Raw genomic sequence first — 23,934 nt, forward strand, 5'->3', positions numbered from 1 at the left:
TTTCAGGACAGCCAGCACTACACAGAGAAATTCTGTCTTGATAAATGAAAACCAAAACCATAGATAGATAGATAGATAGATAGATAGATAGATAGATAGATAGATAGACAGACATAGATACATACATAGACAGATACATAGATAGATGATAAATACATATATACATAGATGGATATGTAGATATATAGATACATAGATAGATAGATATGTATATAAATAGATGATACATACATACATACATATATAGACAGATACATAAATACATAGATAGATAGATGATAGACAGATAGAGATAAAGATAATAAGTGAACAGATGAATGATTGAATGAATGAATGACCATTATTACAAGTACACATTGGTTACACTATTGAATTGCAGTGGTTCTAAAAGAAGGCCTCCATCCCGTGCCTGCCATATTTGTTGACTCCTTCTTCCCCTGTGCTCCATTTGTACACTGTACTAGCAGCTTCCACATGCTCTTCACAGCAAACAAGAGGCAGCTCTGATTAGCTTTTCTGTTTTCCTTTCCTCTCCTCTGCTATTGTGACTGCCTAACAAGGTTAACACACTGCTGCGGTTAAGCATTATCATTTAGGTGGTAATTATCACGTGTGACTAATCAGGAGCATGCTGAGAAGCTGGGAAACTTGCTGGTTCTAACTGGAGGGGACATCTTAATGATAGCTTTTGACAAGCACCATTATATGTGTCTATATACACATATATGCACAGTGCAGAAACACACTATCAGTGAAAGCAAAGCAGAGATGGAGAAGGAGAAGTGGCAAGAGAATAGCTGACTTCTTCAAAGGATGTCAATGCTTGTGTGTCTGTGGAATTCCTTTGTTAATTTTGTTTAATAGAGATGGGAATAAAATTCAGAGATGTTCAATCAAATGTCAAGACCAAGTAATAACTGGGTGACAGGCCTAGATTAACAACATAGGGGAACTGCTAAACTCCAAGAGAGTTGCTTTTCCAGGAAACCAAGTTTAAGAGACAATCAGATGCTTCTGATTGGTACTGGTGACTTATACAAACGCACTTGTAAAGCACATGGGGGATTTCAGAGAGCTACCAGATGCTAGATCCTCCTGTCTTACCTGTTCTCAACTGGGAACCTGCACTCTCCTTTGCCACTAGAAGGGTTGCAGACAAGCCTATATCACCTTAGCAGCAATTACAGTATTTGTGAACAGTGAAATTATGGGACACACTTGCCAATTTGGGGCAGGGGTGGGGAGGGTGGGGGTGGGGGGTGGGGGGTGGGGAGCACTTAAGGTTGAAGCTAAGAAAGGAACTGACAAAATGTTAGAACATGCCAAAGTAGATAAGGAGCTTCCAGGAGGGCAACGTGACTGTTCCAGCCTCTATCACTGTAACGGCTATTCTTCATCATCGTCAACTTGACTATATCTGGAATTACCTAAAACACAGGTGGCTGGGCACACCTGTTAGGAATTTTTTTCATAAATCATTTGAAGTAGGAAGACCCACTTTTAATCTGGATCTTTGATAGGAAGATCCACCTTTAATCTGGGCCATACCTTCTGATGGCCTGCCTATATATGGGACATGGAAAAAAGGAAGTTCTCTCTTTTTTGCCTGCTTGTTCTCATTCTTGCCGGTAAATCCATTACTTCATTAGCATTAAAGCCTACTTTTTCAGGATTCCATTGTACACTGAAGAGACAACCAGTCTCATAGATTGAGCAACTGCTGGATTATCCGACCTTCCTTTTATAGGCAGCCATTGTTGGATTAGCTGGATTACAGCTTGTAAGTCATCCTAATGAATCCCCTTTCTATTATAGAAAGATTCATTCTGTAAGTTCTGTTACTCTGGTGAACTCTGACCACCATGAACATATTCTCAATATCATGAGACCTTCTGGTTTCAGCCATTTGGTGAGGAAGGAAAGATATGGAGACTCTGGTTGGTATAGGTGGTATTTGTTCTGTCTAGTGTTCTCATCATTGTTTTCCTTGGCTGCTGAGTCTCCCTCCCCTAGGATTTTACTTTAGATGTGAGAGAATAGATTACACCTTGGTTGGCTAGTTCCTTTAAGGCTCTTATAAAGGAAAAGAATATTCTCTCTCTCTCTCTCTCTCTCTCTCTCTCTCTCTCTCTCTCTCTCTCTCTGCTTTTCTTTTTTTTATTCGATATATTTTTATTTACATTTCAAATGATTTCCCCTTTTCTAGCCCCCCACGCCCCGAAAGTCCCGTAAGCCCCCTTTTCTCCCCCTGTACTCCCACCCACCCCTTCCCACTTCCCCGTTCTGGTTTTGCTGAATACTGCTTCACTGAGTCTTTCCAGAACAAGGGGCCACTCTTCCTTTCTTCTTGTACCTCATTTGATGTGTGGATTATGTTTTGGGTATTCCAGTTTTCTAGGTTAATATCCACTTATCAGTGAGTGCATACCATGATTCACCTTTTGAGTCTGGGTTACCTCACTTAGTATGATGTTCTCTAGCTCCATCCATTTGCTTAAGAATTTCATGAATTCATTGTTTCTAATGGCTGAATAGTACTCCATTGTGTAGATATACCACATTTTTTGCATCCACTCTTCTGTTGAGGGATACCTGGGTTCTTTCCAGCATCTGGCAATTATAAATAGGGCTGCTATGAACATAGTAGAGCATGTATCCTCTGCTTTTCAAAACAGGATTTCTCTATGTAGCTCTGGAGGTCCTGTACCTCGATCTACTTTATCTATAGACCAGGCTGGCCTCAAGCTCATAGAGATATACCTGCCTCTGACTATCAAACTCTGGGGTTAAAGGTGCTTGCCACCACTGCTGGGGTTCATCTTTTTCTAAATTGCCTATTTTGCTTAGGGAGAAAAATTGAAGACACCAAAGCAATTTTCTGATTGGGTTGAACTGTCCAGTTCAAAGTTCTTTTGCTTTATGATACATCATAAAATCTCACTTCTAAATCTCACTCTTTGTCTCTTTTCTGGCAAGCTGTAACACCTTAGCAATATTCCAGAAAAAAAGTCCCCAATGTTGTCCTCTCCTTCATACTTGCCCAGGCACCACAGTGCCACAATCACAATCACCTGCAAGGCAGGGCTGATGTGCCCTTTTGACAGACTAGGTAGAGACACCTAAGCTGAGAGTCAAGTGCAGTATTTTGTGACCCTGGCTCCTGCTTATTTCTCTAGAGATATGCCTCTCCCCTAGTAGGTGGTCCCTCAGGTGTCCACTAACACAGGCTACAAATCACTTGCTGTCCTCTCTAGCAGAGCACCCAGCATCCTTCCTATGCTGTTCTCACAGACAGCTCATGTATCAACTGACACCCATCCTTCTCTTCCACTTGTTCTGGTTCTGCTCAGTTACCTGATAACACCAAAACCATACCCTGCACTTGCCTGGTAGCTGTCAATGTAGTGTTCATGCCATAATACAGAGCTAACACTTCCAGTTTCTCGGACCCTTGAAAGTTCCAGGAGATCTCTTTGCAGAGCTCCACAAAGGAGTTTTCTACTGTCTCACTCTTATCTAATTGGCTTTTCCTTAACTACCAGCATTTCACACAGACCAAAAATCATTTGTGTCCACAGCTTGGTTTCAGTTTTAATTAAGAGCCTCACAAAAACTTTGCTTTCTAATACTTTTGTTTCAGAGATGATGTATACTAGCCATAGTTAAGGTTAAGTCGTGATCCCATGTCTGTGGTAAACCCTACACTGGTGTACACAGACTTAAACTTATGACTTAAATCCATTTTCAAGATAAGACTTACCATTTTGTCTTAGGCAGGCTTAAATTATTACTACAATAACTGTAATTTTTCTTTGGGCACAGTTTTTAAAAATAGAATTATATAAAGATACAATGATATAACTTTCAATATCACAGCTCTGTATGTATTATCCCTAGCTCCAAAACATAACATTTGCAGATGAGGAAACAGATTCAGGATAGCTTAGTAATCGACAGCTAGTAAGTAGGAGAGCCTGAATTTACCGTGTGATTTATTAACTTCTAGATGATTTTTTTCCTCAATCACCATCCATGCTGTATACGTCCCTTGCACTATTCAGCACATAAACAAGAGCTTCCTAACTTGGACTCAAATGGGGCATATCTGTGACCCACAGCTTTAGCACCTTTTGCATTCCCATCACATGCCTCAAATATTGTTCAGATGCTATCAAATGTCAACAACAGAGGAAAGGACATTGGCAGACACTCTGGGGAGGAGTCTTAAATCAGAATCTTAGCAAGTACTAGGCTGCTATGGAACGAAAGCTGGAACTCTGGAACTATCAAAGAGCCTCTAACTGTGCACTTAATAATCAGTGCCTATTGTACATTCTAAATAGCTCTCACCAGCCTGAATGATGACATTGAGTGTAAATTATGCACCTCCTGGTCTAATTTATTACCCAGAGTTCTGGGTTTTTCTCTGCTGGCTTTAACACAGTTTCATTAATGCACGTGTGTTGGGGGACATTTGCTTATTTGTATGTGCTCAACTGCACTATTGTGAGCACATTAATGTGGAGGGCACAGGATAATGGAGGATAACCTTGTGTGTCCTCCTCAGGAACATCATCTACCTATTCTTAGACAGGGTCTCTCATTGACCTGGAACTCACCAATAAACTAGACTTATTGTCCAGCAAGGCCAGGGGATCCTCCGGCTCCACATTCCTGGTGCAGAGGTTACAAGTGTATCACTATTTCACATGGGTTATGAGGGATTCAACTCAGGGGTTCATACTTGTGAAGAAAATGCTTTACTAACTGAGCTCACTCTTTAGTTCTCTTTAAAAGTTTAGCTAGCAAGATAGCCACATACTACAGATGCTTGGTGGTCTGCAGCACAGTGACAGGTGGGGTTGGAATGAAGGTCTCAGATTCTCAGATTCGGTTGTAGGGTTGACCCTCATCTAGTACCTCATCTGGCTTTTCTATGTGAAGGCAGAGATCATTAGCTGTTGGCATTTGTATTGATTTCACCATTCTTTTAGTGATATCCTAGTTCTCCTGATAAGCAAATTCTTTCTTCTCCATTTCCCCACCTTCAAGTTTACCTTCTTGTTCAGGAAAAACTAGAAACAATTCTACAGCATGTTTCTGACTCTCTTGCAGCTAGTATTTCAGATACAAAATATGTTTCTTTGATTAGATGTATTCATTTGAGGTCCAAAAAGTAGAAGTGCATCTTCTAAAGCTTTCTTTTGTAGGTAACTAAGATCATTAAAAATATGACATGATGTTGGTAACAGCATTATTCCAATGTTCATTATCCAACTTCTTAGGTTGAAGGTCTATTGAGGCAACTGGTAGCAGCAGTTATTTAACTCTTCCTGAACCATGTCCTTTAGCCATGGGGGAAATTAGTTGTCCTGAGCATTTCTCTCTAACAATGACCTCAGAAGTAGTCATTTTCCTGAGGAGACAGTCTGGCATTGCTCCAGATCTACTCTCTTCACTGTTGCACAATTACTAACATCTCTGTGTGCTCACTGTGTGTGTTAGGCACTATGCTAAGCCCTACATGCAAATGTAGCTAGTTAAATCTCTCAACACTCTCAGGAAGGTATTGGCTAATATTGTTTCCAGGTAGATCAAATAGGGTTCAATGAAGAGACTGGTTGCACAAGATCAAAGCAAATTGGGTGGAGAATAACAGAGCTGAGCTGAAATTCAACCCCAGCTCTGCCTCCCTTTAAAGTCAGAGTTCTGCATCTTTACCATTGAGGGCCTGTAAAATATTGGCAGATTTCAATCCCTATGCATGTTACATTTCTGAACAGACTTCAGTCTTTTCTTCCATAAATAGTTTGAACACACCAATCATCCTAAAACATATTGATGTATATTTAGATGCCCTTAGAAGCCTTCTTCAAATTAAATAGAAGCCATGAAAAAAGCCAGGGGTATTGCTTCATGAAAACATGCCCAAGCCATACCAAGTTTATCTTTTACCACAAAAATGAAGAACTAAGGTGAAATAGGCACGGCCTTTCGCTTGCTTCTGGAGATCGCAGAGCTAGACTAGCTGACACATACTCACCGGGAGCTCGGTTAGCAGCGAGGTTGCGGAAATGGCTGCCTTTGATCATTTCCACAGATAATCGTCCTGTTGTGGCATTGTAGGACAGTCCCACCAATAGCTCTGGCACGCCTCCATGAGACAGTGACTGTGTGGATGAAGCACTGTCACTGTGAGACACCACAGATGGGCTGAGCGGAGACTCTCCACTCTGGAGGGGAAGAACACAAAGAATTCATTGGCCCATGCCGCATCCCTCTCTTTGAGAGAAAGCTGATATTATGTTTGGTGAAACTGTGACCCAGTCGCAATGCCTGCCAAAGATTACTAATGGGTACTCGGTGTGAATTACAATGTGCTGGGGAGTGCAGCCATGTATGAGATGGCCCATGGTACTAGCCAACATATTTATTCTAAGAGTAGACTCCATTCAATATTCCCTCTCTAAAGACAAAATAGACAAAGATGTTATTGCTTGTATAAATCAAATCTTCTAAGCTACACGGAGTGTGAATAATATATATAATATAGGCCAAGATTCCCTCCGGTGTAATTTGTTTCTGAATGTTTCTGCAAACCTATCCACTCTAGACCTGAGTTTTGTCCCTGTTCTCTGCACTCCTGATGAATAAGGCAACACAGAGGATGTTTTGTCTCTAGGATAAAAGAAATGACCACCAGGCACTGGTCAGTATGTGAAACACCTGGTGTCTGGTTCTGCTGCTTAAGAAGCAGAGTTCACATAGGAAATAGTTCCTCCTGTGGAAAAAAGATTACACAGGAAGTAAGCACTTTCACTATTTGATATTTGATAGGGGATCAGATACACAAATTATGAATCTTGTTGACCCCCAGAGGCAGCAGGGGATCAGAGGAGAATGCCCAGGCCTTTCCTCATGTTTGTGTACACACTTCTGAGTGACACCATTATGCACACAGAACATTCAGAAGAGGGCAGAGGAGAGGAAGACACCAATTCTTACTGAGGAGCCTGAGTGGGCATTGTCAGGCTGGCCGGAACAGGCCAGCAGGACCTCCAGCCCTTCAGCATACTGCTTCCTTAAGTCCTTCTTGACTGTATCAGAAATTATTTTCTAAAACTTCTTGCCAACATCCCAACAAGCAAAAGCAATAAAAGGAATCAGATGCTGTTTAGGTCCAAGGGTGTATTCTTTTAACCAAACCATGTGTGTTTCTGAGAGCCCCCAAGCTTTTATGGATCTGTGATTTGTAAGAAAAATAGCTAGTGGTCTCAACAGGGGCCTTACAGGCCTTGATGCCCAGAAGTTAGAAACACACCAATGAAAAATTTGCAATCTTTGGAGAAAGGCCACACATAGAAACGTCTACTGTGGTCCCCCTCACAGTACTGTTACCTACCCATACCACAGATTCTTAATCCGTACCCACCACTTAGTTAATAACAACACATAGACATATATATGATCATGATCAACAGTATTGATAAATGAGATATTTTCTTTCATCAACATTCCTTCCTGAAGGCTCCTTCTCCCAACTCAGCCCATGCCCTCAGTTCAGAGCCCAGGGCTGACACTGACAAGAAAGGATGTGGCTGCACTCACACCTGTGCTTCACCCTGCAGGGTCTCTCTTTGACTCTTCTCTGAATTCTGTTCTTTATGATTTCATGATTTTATGAAAAGGAAGAATTTACGTAGATGTAAGACACAAGTGGCCTTGTGTCTTCTTGAGCTCATTCTAACCCTTGTGTCAGAAAACAGTAGAAGCTTAGAGGCCAGCAGCAGGGGACTATTCCACCTACCCACCGGAGAGCTGTGCTTTGCTTCTATCTAAAAAGAATTCACAGCTTTCAGCTGGAAAAGAGAGGTCATGGGTGAGTTCTACAATTTTGGAGCTAGCGACTGGAAGATGAGCTTGCCAGCAGGCAGGTCTGGGAAGACAGCAGGTGGCATTGATTTAGAGAGGCAAAAATCAAGATTTCCAGTATGAACATGTTCCGGCGGAATTAGAACTTCAGATGGATAGACCTTTGGGGAATGTGTCTTTGTCCTCCTTCGTGGCTGTGTGTGCCCTCCCTTTGTCTTGACTATCCACCCACATATGTCACCAGCCTTGATCTCTCTATTGCTTGAGCTATGTGGGTTTTTTTCTTGTCACCTCAAAAAGCCTTCTCCTGGTCATTCTAAGCAAGCTGTAGCCTCTGAAACTTTACTAAGGGCTGCCTATCAACACCCTCTATCACTATTCTGTGGAATAATAACTGTTTGCTTCTTAACCATTTGGTCCATGGCAAGATACATCTTCTGATGAATGACTGACCTGTCTGGTCTTTTGACATATGTTCGTAAAAGGAGATCCTCATGTTACATGATAGGTGATCTCCAGCAGTGACAAGGCTGGCTACCCCTTAGAAGGAGATGCTTTACAAGTCCTGGGACAGGAAGAGGGGAAGATACAGAGCAAGAAAACAGCCACAAACAGGAAGTCCCATATGAGGCAGGCATTCAGGGTTGTAGGAAGATGCTTATTTCAAGAAAACAACAACGACAAAAGTACCATGTCTAAGAATCATCATAATGCATACTGGGTGGGGATGGAAGGCAGATGGGTGCTTCTCCACTAAGTCAAAAGCCCAGCCACCTCCTCAGGTCTTGCCATTCCCTCCCCCCCACGTTGCCACTGTCATCTCCTAAAATGGGTGGAAAACACATCCATCAACTTATCAGGATGACAGGCTTGAAAGACCCACGGTCCATGAAGTGCAAACCATGGCTTATAAGGATGAGGAGAGCCAAATGGAAAATTAAATTAATGTCTATGAATTCACAAGCTGAATGTTGTAAATCAAGGGCTGACAATCCCTGGTCTTTGAACACACCGCATCATTAGCAGCGCCATTTAATATACTCACGCTCAGATTACTTCTTGGCTCCAGAACCAGAGTCACTTTCATTTCCCCTTCTGGGTGCAAGTGGTTGAGACAGAACAGTTTCTCTCCCATCATTCTCTCCCGGGTCATCTTGCGGGCAGCATATAGGCGGAAGCGGACAGCACATGCAGCCACATCTCTAGGCTCCAGCTTGGTGAAGGTGACCTTTTCCTTGAAGACAGGGTTGGGCCCTCTCTGTATGTTCGTCTTACCCCTCTGTTTCTTACTGGGCAGCAGCACTATGTGAACTTGCCAGGAGTTGACACCACTTCGGTCCTTATCTGGGAGACCCTGTGCTCTCACAATGGTCACGGTGAGCTTCTGGGTTACAGCTCTATATTCAAAGATGACATCAAGGTCACCGCATTTTGAGATAGGCTCCAAAAGCCTGGGTGGTACCTGTAGACTGGTCCCATCCTGTTCCTGTTACAAGCAGAGGGAAAAAGTGAGGACTGGCAATGACAATGACTTGTCACACAGTGACAGGTTGCTGCCCCTTGGTGCTTTCTTGGCTCCCAAGATTTCTGACTGCCAACATATGACCTTCTGTGTTAGGAAGGTCTATTTACTAAGTACTCTCCAACAGACTGTGAATTCTTGGAGGGCCTGGTACTGAGCAAACTTTTGAGAATGTTTTTAAGTGGATAAATGAAGAACTTACATCTTTCAAAATACAGTAATTTGTACTGCCTTGTGAAAAATACAGTTGCCCACTATGATTGAAACCAACTAAGACATGAAGTCTCTCTATTTAAGCCAACTATCAGCTATGTTCATGCCAACAGGCAACTTTTGAGTCCCAAGGAGAAATTGCTGAGCCTGGACCTGTTGTCCACAAATCAGAACTTTCCTACAGGCCAAAGTCCCAAATTTCTGGGAGAAAATACTAACAGCTGAGCTTCTCCAACCTCATGGCCACCTGAGTCACTCAAGGATTCTCATTAAGTCAAGGGTTGGGCCAGAGACTGCATTTCTATGATGCTTGATAGAGATGTTGGCTACAGGAAGCCAAGGCTTAGGAGGTCATTCAAAGTAAAGTCTAAAGAGATCATTCACAGCAGCCATTTAGCAAAAAGCACCACTGTAGCCAGAATACCTGGGTTAAAATCCTAGGTCTACCACTGACTAGTGTTTTGAGCCCTGGCCAAACTGGAAATTGCAGGTTAGTATATGCCTGTTTGAGAGAGTCGGGTTGCAAAGCTATGGAAACATAGCCAGGCGGTCAATGAACTTCTCTACACTCTAGGTAGATTGCCTATTTTAGTGTTTTACTGTTTTCTTTGTGTCTTAATCTCTGCATATGTATATATGACATATATGTACATGTACACATGTGTGTATGTATTTGCTGAATTTGAAATAAATGTGTGTGGGGGAGAGAGAGAGAGAGAGTAGGGTTGTGAGGTTTTCGTCGAGATGAAAATCTGTCTTCAACCAGCCTCCTTAATTATTCCTAACACTGGAACAGAGCTGCCTCTTTGTGAGTATGCCTCTCTCTTTATGGAATGTTACCCTTGGCCATCAATTTACTTATAGCTACTCAGGGCTATTGCCCTTACTCGGAAACTAAAACTGCAGATAATCTACTGTAATGGCCACCACACCAACAAATTACTAGTAATGCCAATATAATTTTTAACTTTTCCCTGAAGGCCTGAGTCTTTCCTATAACTAAAAGGGTCTCATAATAAATCCATTCTTTATCTATAGAACTGAACTCTAGTTCAGAGATTATTTCAAAATTACAACAAAATACTTCGATATGTGCATTTATCAATGACACTTTCCCACAGAGTCATAGGGGAAGTATATGGTGCTATGAAATCAAATGTTCTTTAGCAGCCATGTCTGCTACTTCTTATAAGCTCTATAACACTGGGACCATGATTTCATACTTTCCATTATCTTTCTTCAATAGTAAAATAAAGATGATACCCACTCCTTAGGGATGCTGTGCAAAGTAGAAGACTTGACATACAGGAGACATCTAATAAATGCCCTTCCCTTTTAAGATTCAAATTAGCCTGCCAAGGAAATTCAGCTTTCTTATAACATAAGGGAAGCTTCTTCTATCCTTTTCCCCGTGCATGCAATCATGCATGAGCCTTTCTATTCAGAGGTACTTAGTTTCAAGTGATAAAAGTGGTTGCTATAGTGACTTCTGAATACAACTGACTAGTGTATATATAATATTAGAAACAAGTCTCCAAGGAATTCAGCTAACTGAAAAACCAAGGCAGAATCTTTTCTTAAGCTCCTGTCTCCCCTTAAAACTCCCATCTATTTTAGCCTGCTCTTGATCATCTACATGCCTTGCCTAGATGTAAGTAGTAATAGCTAGCATCTTTTAAATTGTTCTTAATGTCAGGTACCATATCAAGTCTGCTCTGGCACACTTCAGAACCTCTTGGCTTTATCCCTTGTTCCATTTCCTCTAGAGGAATCTCTTACCTTCTGCTCATAAAATACAAAGCTCAGCTCTCATCACTGATCCAATGGTACCAAAACTTAGAAAATATTCTGCTTCCCACCATGTTTGAAAAGATCTCCCAGTGCAATAAGCTTTCTTCCTTTGGCAAGATGAACTTAGAGCAAGTTATAATTTCTTAGACCATGAGCCACATTATAAAGCTATTGCTCATACTGGGCAGTGGCCAACTCAAGGGCAGATTCTCACCCAGAACCTCTCTTCTTCCCTCCCTCATTCCTGCATCCTTCATTGAGAATGTGATCACCAGCCAAGGAGGAAACAAAAGCCTTTGCCTTCAGCTCTTACTAGGGAACCCAACTAAGAAATCCTGTGCTTTGTAATACTGACATCTACCTAATGAGCTAGTATTGTTAACATCTTTATTTCATGGGAAGGGAAACTAAAGCAAAAAATGGGCTATGTAATTAATACCCTTCTAGTAGGAGGGTCCATATGACAGGCCAGGATCATTCAAGATTTCTTATCCAGCAGCCTAAGAGCAGACTGTAAATAGTCAAAATCCCAAACTTTGTGTGAAACCATATGGCCTACTTCTTTCTGCCAACCCTTTCACCGTAGATGCTTCTATGCTTCCTGGGCATGCAAGAGGAAGACAGGAGGCAGTGGCAATGGAAGTTGGATGGCAGTGCTGTAAATTCCTTCCCTTTCAGGTCTCTGCTCTTAATATTAGGTAGGAGTCAGAAGCTGTATCATCTACTTCAATGCCAAGGCTAAAAACCAAAGTGCCTGGTAATTAGGCTCTCCCACATCCCCATCAGCTACCTATTCAGGTAAGTGCTTGTAGCATCCGCAGGCTTCTGGGTCCCAGGCAGAGCTACTGCAATTGCTCTAGGAATGCCCAGCCAAGCACATCCCTGGGCAGCAGCGGGGCTCCTGAAGGGCCAATCCCAGCTGTTGCTCATGAAAACTGGGCTTTGCAGCCTCACCTGGGTTGATTTGAGACAGAGATTTGTGAAGGTTTGTATTTTCATAGCAATTAATTATTTCAACACATTACCTATCACCAGGCCACCAAAGGGGCTCCTTGTATGGGTACTGTTAATACTGCTAATCTGTTTGACCTTCCTGCAAGGTAAAACTCTCTTCCTTCTTATCCCCATTTGGCAGATTTTAATTAACTTCTCAAGGCCAACCAATTAATCAGTGGAAAGCAGAGAGGAAAAGTGGGACATCAGCCTCTCTGTGTGGTTGAAATTTCCAGCCATCTTCCCATTGTTTCTCCCACCAAGCCCCAGGTCTGCTGGAGAAAGTCAACGGTCCTTGCCAGCTGAGGGTAAACTGGAAAATCCATGATCATAGCAGGTAGTCAGTCTGCATGCGTCCTTTTCCTTTGGAGACAAAATAAATGATTCCTCAAGCTCTCCTGTCCTGATTTTCCCCTTTAAGGGGGATATGCTTGCATCAAACTGTCAAAACCCACGTTAAGTTTAAAGATTTTCTGTCAAACTGAAAAGCCTTTCTGTTTTAGTAAGATAGTGTTGATGTCATCTTGTGGCCCAAAGTAAATGGATCTACAATACGTTCTGGATGCCAGATACACCGGGGAAGACAAGGTTCTTAACACGGCTAAGAGACAAATAAATCAATGCTTAAGAGGCAAGCTACGCCTGCAGGGCAGGCAGTTACGGGAACTGCCTGAGCAAGATCTGAAGTTCTACAGTAGGAGCACCAAATTACAGTTTTTGTCTCAAAATAGATAGGAGGTTGAATGGTGCACATGGAGCTGTCTGGGTATTTTTGGAGTCTGAGAACATTCAGTACCCTTAGCATAAATCATCTATTAAAGCACCGGGAGGCAGGGAAATGGGAGGGGCCATGAGAAGGCAAGCCCAAACCTAATGGCACAATTATCAGGGAGACAGAGTAATCTACAGGCAGGTAAATAGTTGTGTTTTGTTTTTTGCAATGAGGGAGACAAAGGGAACATTCTCAAACACTGTGTGGGATTTAATTTGCCTCTGAGCACTGACACCATGGCAATGCAGAGCTGCATTCTCTCTCTCTCTCTCTCTCTCTCTCTCTCTCTCTCTCTCTCTCTCTCTCTCTCTCTCTCTTTCTCTCTCTCTCTCTCTCCCCTCTCCTCTCTCTTCTCTCTCTCTCTCCTCTTTCTCTTCTCTCTCTATCTTCTCTCTCTCCTCTCTCTCTTCTCTCTCCCTCTCTTCTCTCTCTCTCTCTCCTCTCTCTCTTTCCTCTCTCTCTTTCCTCTCTCTAACAAAACTGGTGACAGTAGCATTGGGTACCTGTGTGGGAAAGACTGACTAACAAACCATAAACCAGGTATCTGAGTTTCTACTTCTGGTTCTCAGCAAAACCACCATCATAGAGGCACCAGCACAGACATAGACATGAAAATGTGTGTGCATAGGGCTTCTTACACATGTCCTGCATCCCCCCACTAACCAGAAACCCTTGAACCATGAACTTCTACAGGTTTGGTTTTTGTTTGTTTGCATTTCTTTAAACATTCAGCATGTGTGACCTCTAGGTCCTTCTGAAGAGATTCACCCCATGTATTTCCTCTTGTTGTAGTAACCAACGTACTTGTTCTCTAGTTCTATCTCTACACATTATATTGAAGTCATATAAATATTGTAAATGTATTAGTAATTTCAACAAAGTTGATTTCCAGTTAACACCTCTTCATGTTGGGGAATCGTTGTAGAAAGGATGGAACCCACAAAGAGCACTGAGCAGTGCCTGTGAGATAAAGCAATGCGTGTAAAACCCTAGACTGGATCCAGTAGCTGGTGTCACCCTCCATCATGGCTTCCGTCATTATCACAGACAGCCCTGTATATCCAGAACACGCCTTAACTGGAAGACTGATTCATAAGCTGCACCTTTCATCAAATGCTTATTCCAAAAGCAGCATCAACGACCAGAATATTGTTACTCTCAGTGCCGCCTCCCACAGCTTCAACTCAATTCAAAGCTGACACCTACAGGCCCTCCTCAAGTCTTTACTTTAGTTACATTCTCCAATAATTCTTATTTTAGCAATCATAGTGCAGGATTTTGGGTGAAATAAAATAGAATTCATTTTTTCCAGGAAGGAAAGAAACCAAGCTCTCCAAAGGTCTAGAAATCCCTTTTGTGGGAGAATATCTCTGATAGCTCTTCACTTCTACTGCTTGCTTCTGTTGCTTGCATTTTGAAAGAATGTATTTGTGATTCTTTTATTGCTATTCATATGAGGTTGTGTGTGTGTGTGTGTGTGTGTGTACACGCGCCGCATGTGTGCGAGCACGTGTGTGGTTTTTTTCTTGGTGGTGGTGGTGATGGTTTTAGACCAGGCAGGCAGTACTTTCTGGAGAAATCAAATAAGGTAAGTTGAAGAGATTAATGAGTGCATGGTACTAAGACAAAGAAGAGAAAACAACTTGCCTCTGGACTCCACATAGAGGAGCTGTGGGTGGCATAGGAATCTTCAAAGCCCCGACTATCAAAAGCTGTCTCCGTCTCCAGGACGCCAACTGTACAAGGACGACTGAGGCTTCGGACCATGCCAGTCTCTGGATGACAAGGGACATGGTGCCTGGTGTCCCTGCTCTCACAGGGAGATTGTGGGAGAATGGAAATGGGGCGATCTTCATAAGACAGAATCTCAGAATAACTGAGTTGGCTGGTTCCATCCAAATCTAAATTTGCAATTTAAAAAACCATTTCAAATGTATTATATTTTCATACCTTTTGGTCTAAAGAAATTGAACAATTGCAGACACAATAATCAAGATCACAGGAAAAAACATAATAATACCGTCTTTAAAAACAATACTACCCACATAATGGACAAACGTTGCCCCTATAGTCAAAAAGAGGACTCGTTCAGTATGTGTGATAAAGTAAGCAAGGTTCGTGTCCTTAAGCCCAGCCTGGACTACAGAGGAAAAATGTCTTTAAAAAATACCCCCAAACTGAAATCCTGATAAAAGCAAAAGCTTCTGTATTTGAGCCACGGAAGTTCTGATGTGTAAACCAGGATCCTGAACAATGTTCTTATCTTCTGAACTTTCTTACATAAAAATATGTTATAAAAGTCATCAGTGGGTCACTATGGATGTTAAACAGTATCTGTCAGGCAGACAGCAGCAGGCTTTCCCCATAAATGTCAGATTCTCACTTGCGTGGCCCAAACTTGAACCTTCCGCCTCACTAAACCCCAATTTCCACAGCATCCCAGTTCACCATCCACTTCTGCTCTCATTGGCTCTTTCTTTCCTCTATGTTTTGTCCACTCAAAGGACCATCAACTCCTGAACTATCCCTGACTCCTTCTGGTTCAGTGTTTTTCTCTCACTCTCTCTCCCCTTTCTCCCATTTTGAAGCCTTCTGAGCAGAGAGTGATCTGGTCACCGAAGAAAACTAGGGAGCGGGAGCTTTCAGGTGTCTGCTTTGGAATTTGAACACCCTGGGCCACAGCACCCTGTCTCCAGGCAGTGCAGAAGGTCAGCTGTGCACCAGAGGCCACCTGGGAAGAGGTACCTTGCACTGGTGAGTCCAGCATTGACAAGACCAACTAACACCAGTGAGAACTAGATGACAAAAGGCAAACGCAGGAACGTCACTAACAGAAATCAAGGCAATATGGCAGCATCTGAACCAAATTCTCCTTTAACAGCATGTCCTGGATACCCCATCACACCAGTAAAACAAGATTTGGATTTAAAATCACTGGTCATGATGCTGATACAGGAACACATGAAGGACATACTTAAAGAAATTCAGGAGAAAATGGATCAAAAGTTAGAAGCCCTTACAAGGGAAACACAAAAATCATTGAAATAAATTCAGGAGAATACAAAAGCCAATAAGGAGGAAACGCAAAAATCACTTAAAGAAATACAGGAGAACTTTGGTCAACAGGCTGAGGTCATGAAAGAGGAAACACAAAAATCTCTTAAAGAATTACAGGAAAGCACAAACAAGTGAAGGAGCTAAGCAAAACCATCCAGGATCTAAAATCAGAAGTAGAAACAACTAAGAAAACTCAAAGGGAGACAACTTTGGAGATAGAAAACCTTGGGAAGAAATCAGGGGACATAGATGCAAATATCAACAACAGAATACAAGAGATAGAGGGAAGAATCTCAGATGCTGAAGATACCATAGAAACCATGGACTCAACAGTTAAAGAAAATGCAAAATGCAAAAAGCTTGTAACCCAAAATATCCAGGAAATCCAGGACACAATGAGAAGACCAATCCTAAGGATTATAGGCATAGATGAGAGTGAAGATTTACAACTTAAAGGGCCAGCAAATATCTTCAATAAAATTATGGAAGAAAACTTCCCTAACCTAAAGAGAGAGATGCCCATGATTATACAAGAAGCCTACAGAACTCCAAACAGACTGGACCAGAACAGAAATACCTCCTGTCACATAATAATCAAACCACCAAATGTACTAAACAAAGAAAGAATATTAAAGGCAGTAAGAGAAAAAGGCCAAGTAACATATAAAGGAAGACCTATCAGAATCACAGCAGACTTTTCACCTGAGACTATGAAAGCTAGAAGATCCTGGGCAGATCTCATGCAGACTCTAAGAGAACACAAATGTCAGCCAAAACTACTATACCCAGCAAAACTCTCAATCACCATAGATGGAGAAACTAAGATATTCCATGACAAAACCAAGTTTACCCAATATCTGTCCACAAACCCAGCCCTACAAAGGATAATAGGAGGAAAACACCAATACAAGGAGGGAAACTTCACCCTGAAAAAAGCAAGATAGTAACCTTCTCTCATCAAACCCAAAAGAAGTTAACCAATCAAATTTAAAAAATAACATCAAAAATGACAGGAAGTAACAATCACTATTCCTTAATATCTCTTAACATCAATGGACACAATGCCCCAATAAAAAGACATAGACTAACCGACTAGATACGTAAACAGGACCCTACATTTTGCTGCACACCTCAGGGTCAAAGGCAAACACTACCTTAGAGTAAAAGGCTGGAAGACAATTTTACAAGCAAATGGTCTCAGGAAACAAGCTGGAGTAGCCATTTTAATATCAGATAAAATTGACTTTCAACCCAAAGTCATCAAAAGAGACTCTGAGGGACACTTCTTGCTGGTCAAAGGAAAAATACAACAAGAAGAACTCTCAATCCTGAACATCTATGCTCCAAATGCAAGGGCACCCTCATTCATAAAAGAAACTTTATTAAAGCTCAAAGCACACATTGCACCTAACACAATAATTGTGGGTGACTTCAACACTGCACTTTCCTCAATGGACCGATCAGGAAAACAGAAACTGAACAGGGACACAATGAAACTAATTGAACCTTTGGACGAATTAGATTTAGCAGATATATATAGAACATTCTATCCTAAAGCAAAAGAATATACCTTTTTCTCAGCACCTCATGGTACCTTCTCCAAAATCGACCATATAATTGGTCACAAGACAGACCTCAACAAATATAAGAAAATCGAACTAATCCCATGCCTCTTATCAGATCACTATGGAGTAAAAGTGGTCCTCAATAGCAACAAAAACAACAGAAAACCACATACACGTGGAAACTGAACAATATTCTACTCAATGATACCTTGGTCAAGGAAGAAATAAAGAAAGAAATTAAAGACTTTTTAGAACACAATGAAAATGAAGACACAACATAGCCAAAGCTATGGGACACAATGAAAGCAGTGCTAAGAGGAAAACTCATAGCCCTGAGTGCCTCCAAAAAGAAAATGGAGAGAGCATACACTAACAGCTTAATGACACACCTGAAAGCCCTAGAACAAAAAGAAGCTGTTTCACCCAGGAGGAGTAGAAGGCAGGAAATCATCAAACTCAGGGCTGAAATCAATCAAATAGAAACTAGGAGAACCATACAAAGAATCAACAAAACCAGGAGCTGGTTCTTTGAGAAAATCAACAAGATAGATAAACCCTTAGCCAAACTAACCAAAGGCACAGAGACAGTATCCAGATTAACAAACTTAGAAATGAAAAGGGAGATATAACAACAGAAACTGAGGAAATTCAAAAAATCATTAGATCCTACTACAAAAGCCTATACTCAACACAACTGGAGAATCTGGAGGAAATGGACAGTTTCCTAGACAGATATCCGACACCAAAACTAAATCAGGATCAAATAGATCAACTAAGCAGTCCCATAACACCTGAAGAAATAAAAAGGGTCATAGAAAGTCTCCCAACCAATAAAAGCATGGGACCAGATGGCTTCAGTGCAGAATTCTATCAGACCTTCATAGAAGACCTAACACCAATACTCTTCAAACTATTCCATAAAATAGAAACAGAAAGAACTCTAGCCAACTCGTTTTAGGAAGCCACAATTACGCTGATACCAAAACCACACAAAGATCCAACAAAGAAAGAGAACTTCAGGCCAATTTCTCTTATGAATATTGAAGCAAAAATACTTAATAAAATTCTTGCCAACTGAATCCAAGAACGCATCAAAACGATCATCCACCATGATTAAGTAGGCTTCATCCCAGGGATGCAGGGATGGTTCAATATAAGGAAATCCATCAATGCTATCCATTACATAAACAATCTCAAAGAAAAAAACCATATGATCATATCATTAGATGCAGAAAAAGCATTTGACAAAATTCAGCATCCTTTCATGCTAAAAGTATTGGAAAGAACAGGAATTCAAGGCCCATACCTAAACATCGTTAAAGCAATATACAGCAAACCAGTAGCCAACATCAAACTAAAGGGAGAGAAACTTGAAGCAATCCCACTAAAATCAGGGACTAGACAAGGCTGTCCTCTCTCTCCATATCTTTTCAATATAGTACTTGAAGTTCTAGCTAGAGCAATTAGACAATATAAGGAGGTCAAGGGGATACAAATTGGAAAGGAAGAAGTCAAATTATCACTATTTGCAGATGACATGATAGTCTACTTAAGTGACCCGAAAACCTCCACCAGAGAACTCCTACAGCTGATAAACAACTTCAGCAAAGTGGCTTGTTATAAAATCAACTCAAGCAAATCAGTTACCTTCCTATACTCAAAGGATAAGCAGGCTGATAAAGAAGTTAGGGAAATGACACCCTTCACAATAGCCACAAACAATATAAAGTATCTTGGTGTGACTCTAACCAAACAAGTGAAAGGTCTATATGACAAGAACTTCAGGTCTCTGAAGAAGGAAATCAAAGAAGACCTCAGAATGGAAAAATCTGCCATGCTCGTGGATCAGCAGGATTAATATAGTTAAAATGGCCATCTTGCCAAAAGCAATCTACAAATTCAATGCAATCCCCATCAAAATCCCAACTCAGTTCTTCATAGAGTTAGAAAAAGCAATTCTCAAATTCATCTTGAATAACAAAAAACCCAGGATAGCTAAAACTATTCTCAACAACAAAAGAAATTCTGGGGGAATCAGTATCCCTGACTTCAAGCAATACTACAGAGCAATAGTGTTAAAAACTGCATGGTATTGGCACAGTGACAGACAAGTGGACCAATGGGATAGAACTGAAGATCCAGAAATGAACCCACACACCTATGGTCACTTGATCTTCGACAAAGGAGCCAAAAACATCCAGTGGAAAAAAAGATAGCCTTTTCAACAAATGGTGCTGGTTCAATTGGAGGTTGGCATGCAGAAGAATGCGAATTGATCCATTCTTATCTCCATGTACTAAACTTCACTCCAAGTGGATCAAGGACCTCCGTGTAAAACCAGACACACTGAAACTAATAGAAAAGAAACTGGGGAAGACCCTAGAGGACATGGGCACAAGGGAAAAGTTCCTGAACAGATCACAAATAGCTTATGCTCTAAGATCAAGAATTGACAAATGGCACCTCATAAAATTACAAAGTTTCTGTAAGGCAAGAGACACTGTTAAAAGGACAAAATGGCAACCATCAAATTGGGAAAGGATATTCGCGAACCCTACATCTGATAGAGGGCTAATATCCAATATATACAAAGAACTCAAGAAGTTAGACCCAATGGAACCAAATAACCCTATTAAAAATGGGGTACAGATCTAAACAAAGAATTTTCACCTGAAGAAATTTGGATGGCTGAGAGGCCCCTTAAGTGCTCAACATCATTAGTCATTAGGGAAATGCAAATCAAAACAACCCTGAAATTTCATCTTTGGAAATCAGTCTGGGGGTTCCTCAGAAAACTGGACATGACACTTCAGGAGGACCCTGCTATATCTCTCCTGGGCATATACCCAAAGGATTCCCCAACATGCAATAAAGACACATGCTCCATTTTGTTCATAGCAGCCTTATTTATAATAGCCAGAAGCTGGAAAGGACCCAGATGCCCCTCAAAGGAGGAATGGATACAGAAAATGTGGTATATTTACACAATGGAATACTACCCAGCAATTAGAAACAATTAATTCACAAAATTTTTAGGCAAATGGTTTGATCTGGAAAATATCATCCTAAGTGAGGTAACCCAGTCACAAAAGAATACACATGGAATGCAGTCTCTGATAAGTGGATATTAATTAGCCCAGAAGCCCTGAATACCCAAGGCACAAATCGCATAACAAATGACTCCCATGAAGAAGTATGAAGAAGGTCTTGATCCTGGAAAGGATTGATCTAGCATTGGAGGGGAATATAAGGACAGAGGGGAAAAAAGGAGGGAGGTGATTGGAGAATGGATGGAGAGAAGAAGGTTTATGGGACATATGGGGGGGATCCGGGAAAGGGGAAATCATTTGGAATGTAAACAAAAAATATAGAAAATAAAAATATTTTTAAAAAAAGAAAAGAAAACTAGAGAGCACAGAGAGAAGCAACCAGGTCTTCTCCACATAACTGCTTTCTAGAACCACCTCTGAGTTATCTGCTCTAATACATTTGTTTTAAGCTTTTAACAGAAATGTCCATCCTTATACTCACTCATATTATTAAGAAGTAAGATGTATTAAAGCAGGGCTGGGAATTTCTGAGCTGGTAAAACACTGGCTTTGTAAGCACAGGGATCAAGGTCCAATGTCTGCTACCAGTATAAAGTCCTTAGCATTTTTCTTTTGCATTCCCTCTGTTTGCCTCCACTCTGTTGCCTCTTCTTTCCTTTCCTCTCCCATAACCCCCAGCCCTACTCATCCTGTTCATTCCCCTTAATGTTAGCAGACAAAGCAAACCTTGCAAGTTCCTTCCAAGCAACAGTTCTAGCCCTTACTTCAGCCCACCCCAGATATCCCATCTCTTTAGCCTCCAGTCCCTCTCAATATTCCCCAACCTAGGATGAAAGAAAATGAAAAGCAGAGACAGGAGTGAGTGTGACGTAAGAGGCATCCCTAGTTCAGTTCTTACATACCCTAGCAGTTCCTCCACTGAGCCTAGGAATTTCAGCTACAGCATAAGCTCCCAGAAGGCAGAAACACACATAGTCTGGATCTCCAGCTACATCTTCACTAAATCTTTGAATAACCTTCCAACATACTCATACTTGCGAACAGTTGAAGCAGCCAGGTGGGAAATGAAGCACAACCTTGGTGACCAGGGTATATAGGACTAATGCACTGATTCAAGCTTAAAATATATCAACTGGGGTTTAGTGTGGCTCAGGGGTTAAAGCACTTGTCATGCAAGCATAAATGCTGGATTTGGGTGCCCAGAAGCCACACAAATGTTAGATGGGCATGATGACCCAACTGGTAATTCAGTGTCCAGGTGGCAAAGACTTGGGATTCCTAAACCAAGTTGTCTGGCTAGACTTTATTAGGAGGCTCTTGAGTTTGAAAGACCCTGCCTCAATGACTACAGTATAGAATGATCAAGGAACACTGTCAACATCGTGCCCAGACCTCCACACACATGTTCACACATGTGTACTTGTACATACATGACATGCACAGACACATATATACACACACCCCTACATGTGCACATGTGAATGAAAACATATACTCAGTCTAATATATATCTTATATATACTTATTCTTGGGTGTATTTTTTAAATACTAGCCATGTAGACCATTTTAGCACAACTTTGAACCATTCTACTCAAACTTCTCTTTCTATTGTGTTATTCTTAAATATTCAGTTCAGGTTCCTTGGAAACACTTTCACAGGATCACAAAAAAAATGTTACATTCATACTTTCAGATGTTTGGCAAACACATATTTTTTTTTAAAAAGCCATAGAAAATGACAGAATGCAGGAAACTCCTCATGCAAAAACCTACAATAAAGCAGGATTTTCATCTAAGTCTCTAATTAGCACACCCATTCCTCACATACATGAACAGTGAGATGTCCTATTAAACAGTGGGCCATCTATCAATGTGTGCAACACCCAGCAGGGCTTCAGTACAGAATCTAACTTTGCTAAGAAATTATCCCCATAAAATTGTCTCATGACTTTAACTCCTATGGTGATAATACCTAGATCAGTAATGTAGGGACTTTCAACAACTACATTAATCCTTGGAACATTATTCATAACTGAAAGAGTAGAAATGTATTAATATAACAATGCATTTTTCATGATAGACAAGCAAGGGATAAATTAGAAAAATCAAGTCTGGGCTACAAGTAGTAAGAAGAAGGAATTTGAAATGGGTCACCTCTCTGTACAATAGTGTCCCCTTGCCTTTAAATGAATGACAAAGCATCACATCACCTTAAACACATGTAAAAGTAATGACCTATTTTCAGAGAAATAGATCCAGACTTCTTAGGGCCATAACTATACAGCATTAAATATATTCCTATGGTCAGAGAAAGTATTCAACTTGTTTAGTTTATGAGCCACTTTAATGGAAAATTCTATTATCTAATTATTCTCTTTCATACTCTATATCTGCCCATAAAAAAAGATTGCTACTTAGTATTCATAATGGTTCACCTGCATGATATCTTAACTGGACTATGGGTGCTAATTATTTGAATTCTAACAGAAACTGATGTGATGCTATTTTGCAGGTGTGTCTGAGGTTCATAATCAGTTGACTTCAAGTAAAGGAGATAATCCTGTACAGTTAGTTGAAAGGCTGGAAGAGAACTGAGGCTTCCAGGGAGGAGAAGAAAATCCATCTATGGAAGGAAATTCTAGCTCATACCTGAGAGTTTGTATCTACATCCTCACAGCCCGCTCCAGGGAGATCAGAACTGGGGACTTCTGTGTCTACCAGCATGATCAAATCAGCTAATTCTTTGCAATAAGTTTCTAGAAATATATACATATATGTATACAGCACACACACACACACACACACAAATACATTGCTGATGACTTCATTGTGTGTGTGTGTGTGTGTGTGTGCGTGTTTTCCTAATCCTATTTCTCTGCCTAGAGACAATGGGGATATGAGTTGTTTTTAATGATATGAATAATATGAAGAAGATATCTGTTTTTTATGAACCATCTTAGTGGGGATACCCAACCTTTAGACATTGTTGTTATCTACAAAGTTCACACTTAAAAAGTCCACAATAGCATTATAAATTTTAAGTCTCATAATGTTTTAAATAAGTTTATTATTTTGCATCTGGGCCACATTCCTAGCTCT

The 23,934-nt window shown here is 40.9% G+C and overlaps 1 protein-coding gene across 2 annotated transcripts in view; it reads right to left on the minus strand.

The window, feature by feature from the left end:
- The window catches only part of Syt16 (synaptotagmin 16), a 97,195-nt gene that overhangs the window by 11,969 nt on the left and 61,292 nt on the right, over window positions 1-23,934 (minus strand). Inside the window, exons 3-5 of one of the 2 annotated variants that reach the window (XM_052186788.1) lie at window positions 14,811-15,066; window positions 8,918-9,358; window positions 6,044-6,233 (exon numbers count right to left, since the gene is read on the minus strand). In XM_052186788.1, the coding sequence (XP_052042748.1) occupies window positions 6,044-6,233; window positions 8,918-9,358; window positions 14,811-15,066 (887 nt within the window). The remainder of the gene's footprint in view (window positions 1-6,043; window positions 6,234-8,917; window positions 9,359-14,810; window positions 15,067-23,934) is intronic. The other variant, XM_052186787.1, reaches the window with a different exon arrangement.

This window comes from Apodemus sylvaticus, chromosome 6, assembly GCF_947179515.1.
Source record: "Apodemus sylvaticus chromosome 6, mApoSyl1.1, whole genome shotgun sequence".
Taxonomy (NCBI): Eukaryota; Metazoa; Chordata; class Mammalia; order Rodentia; family Muridae; genus Apodemus; species Apodemus sylvaticus.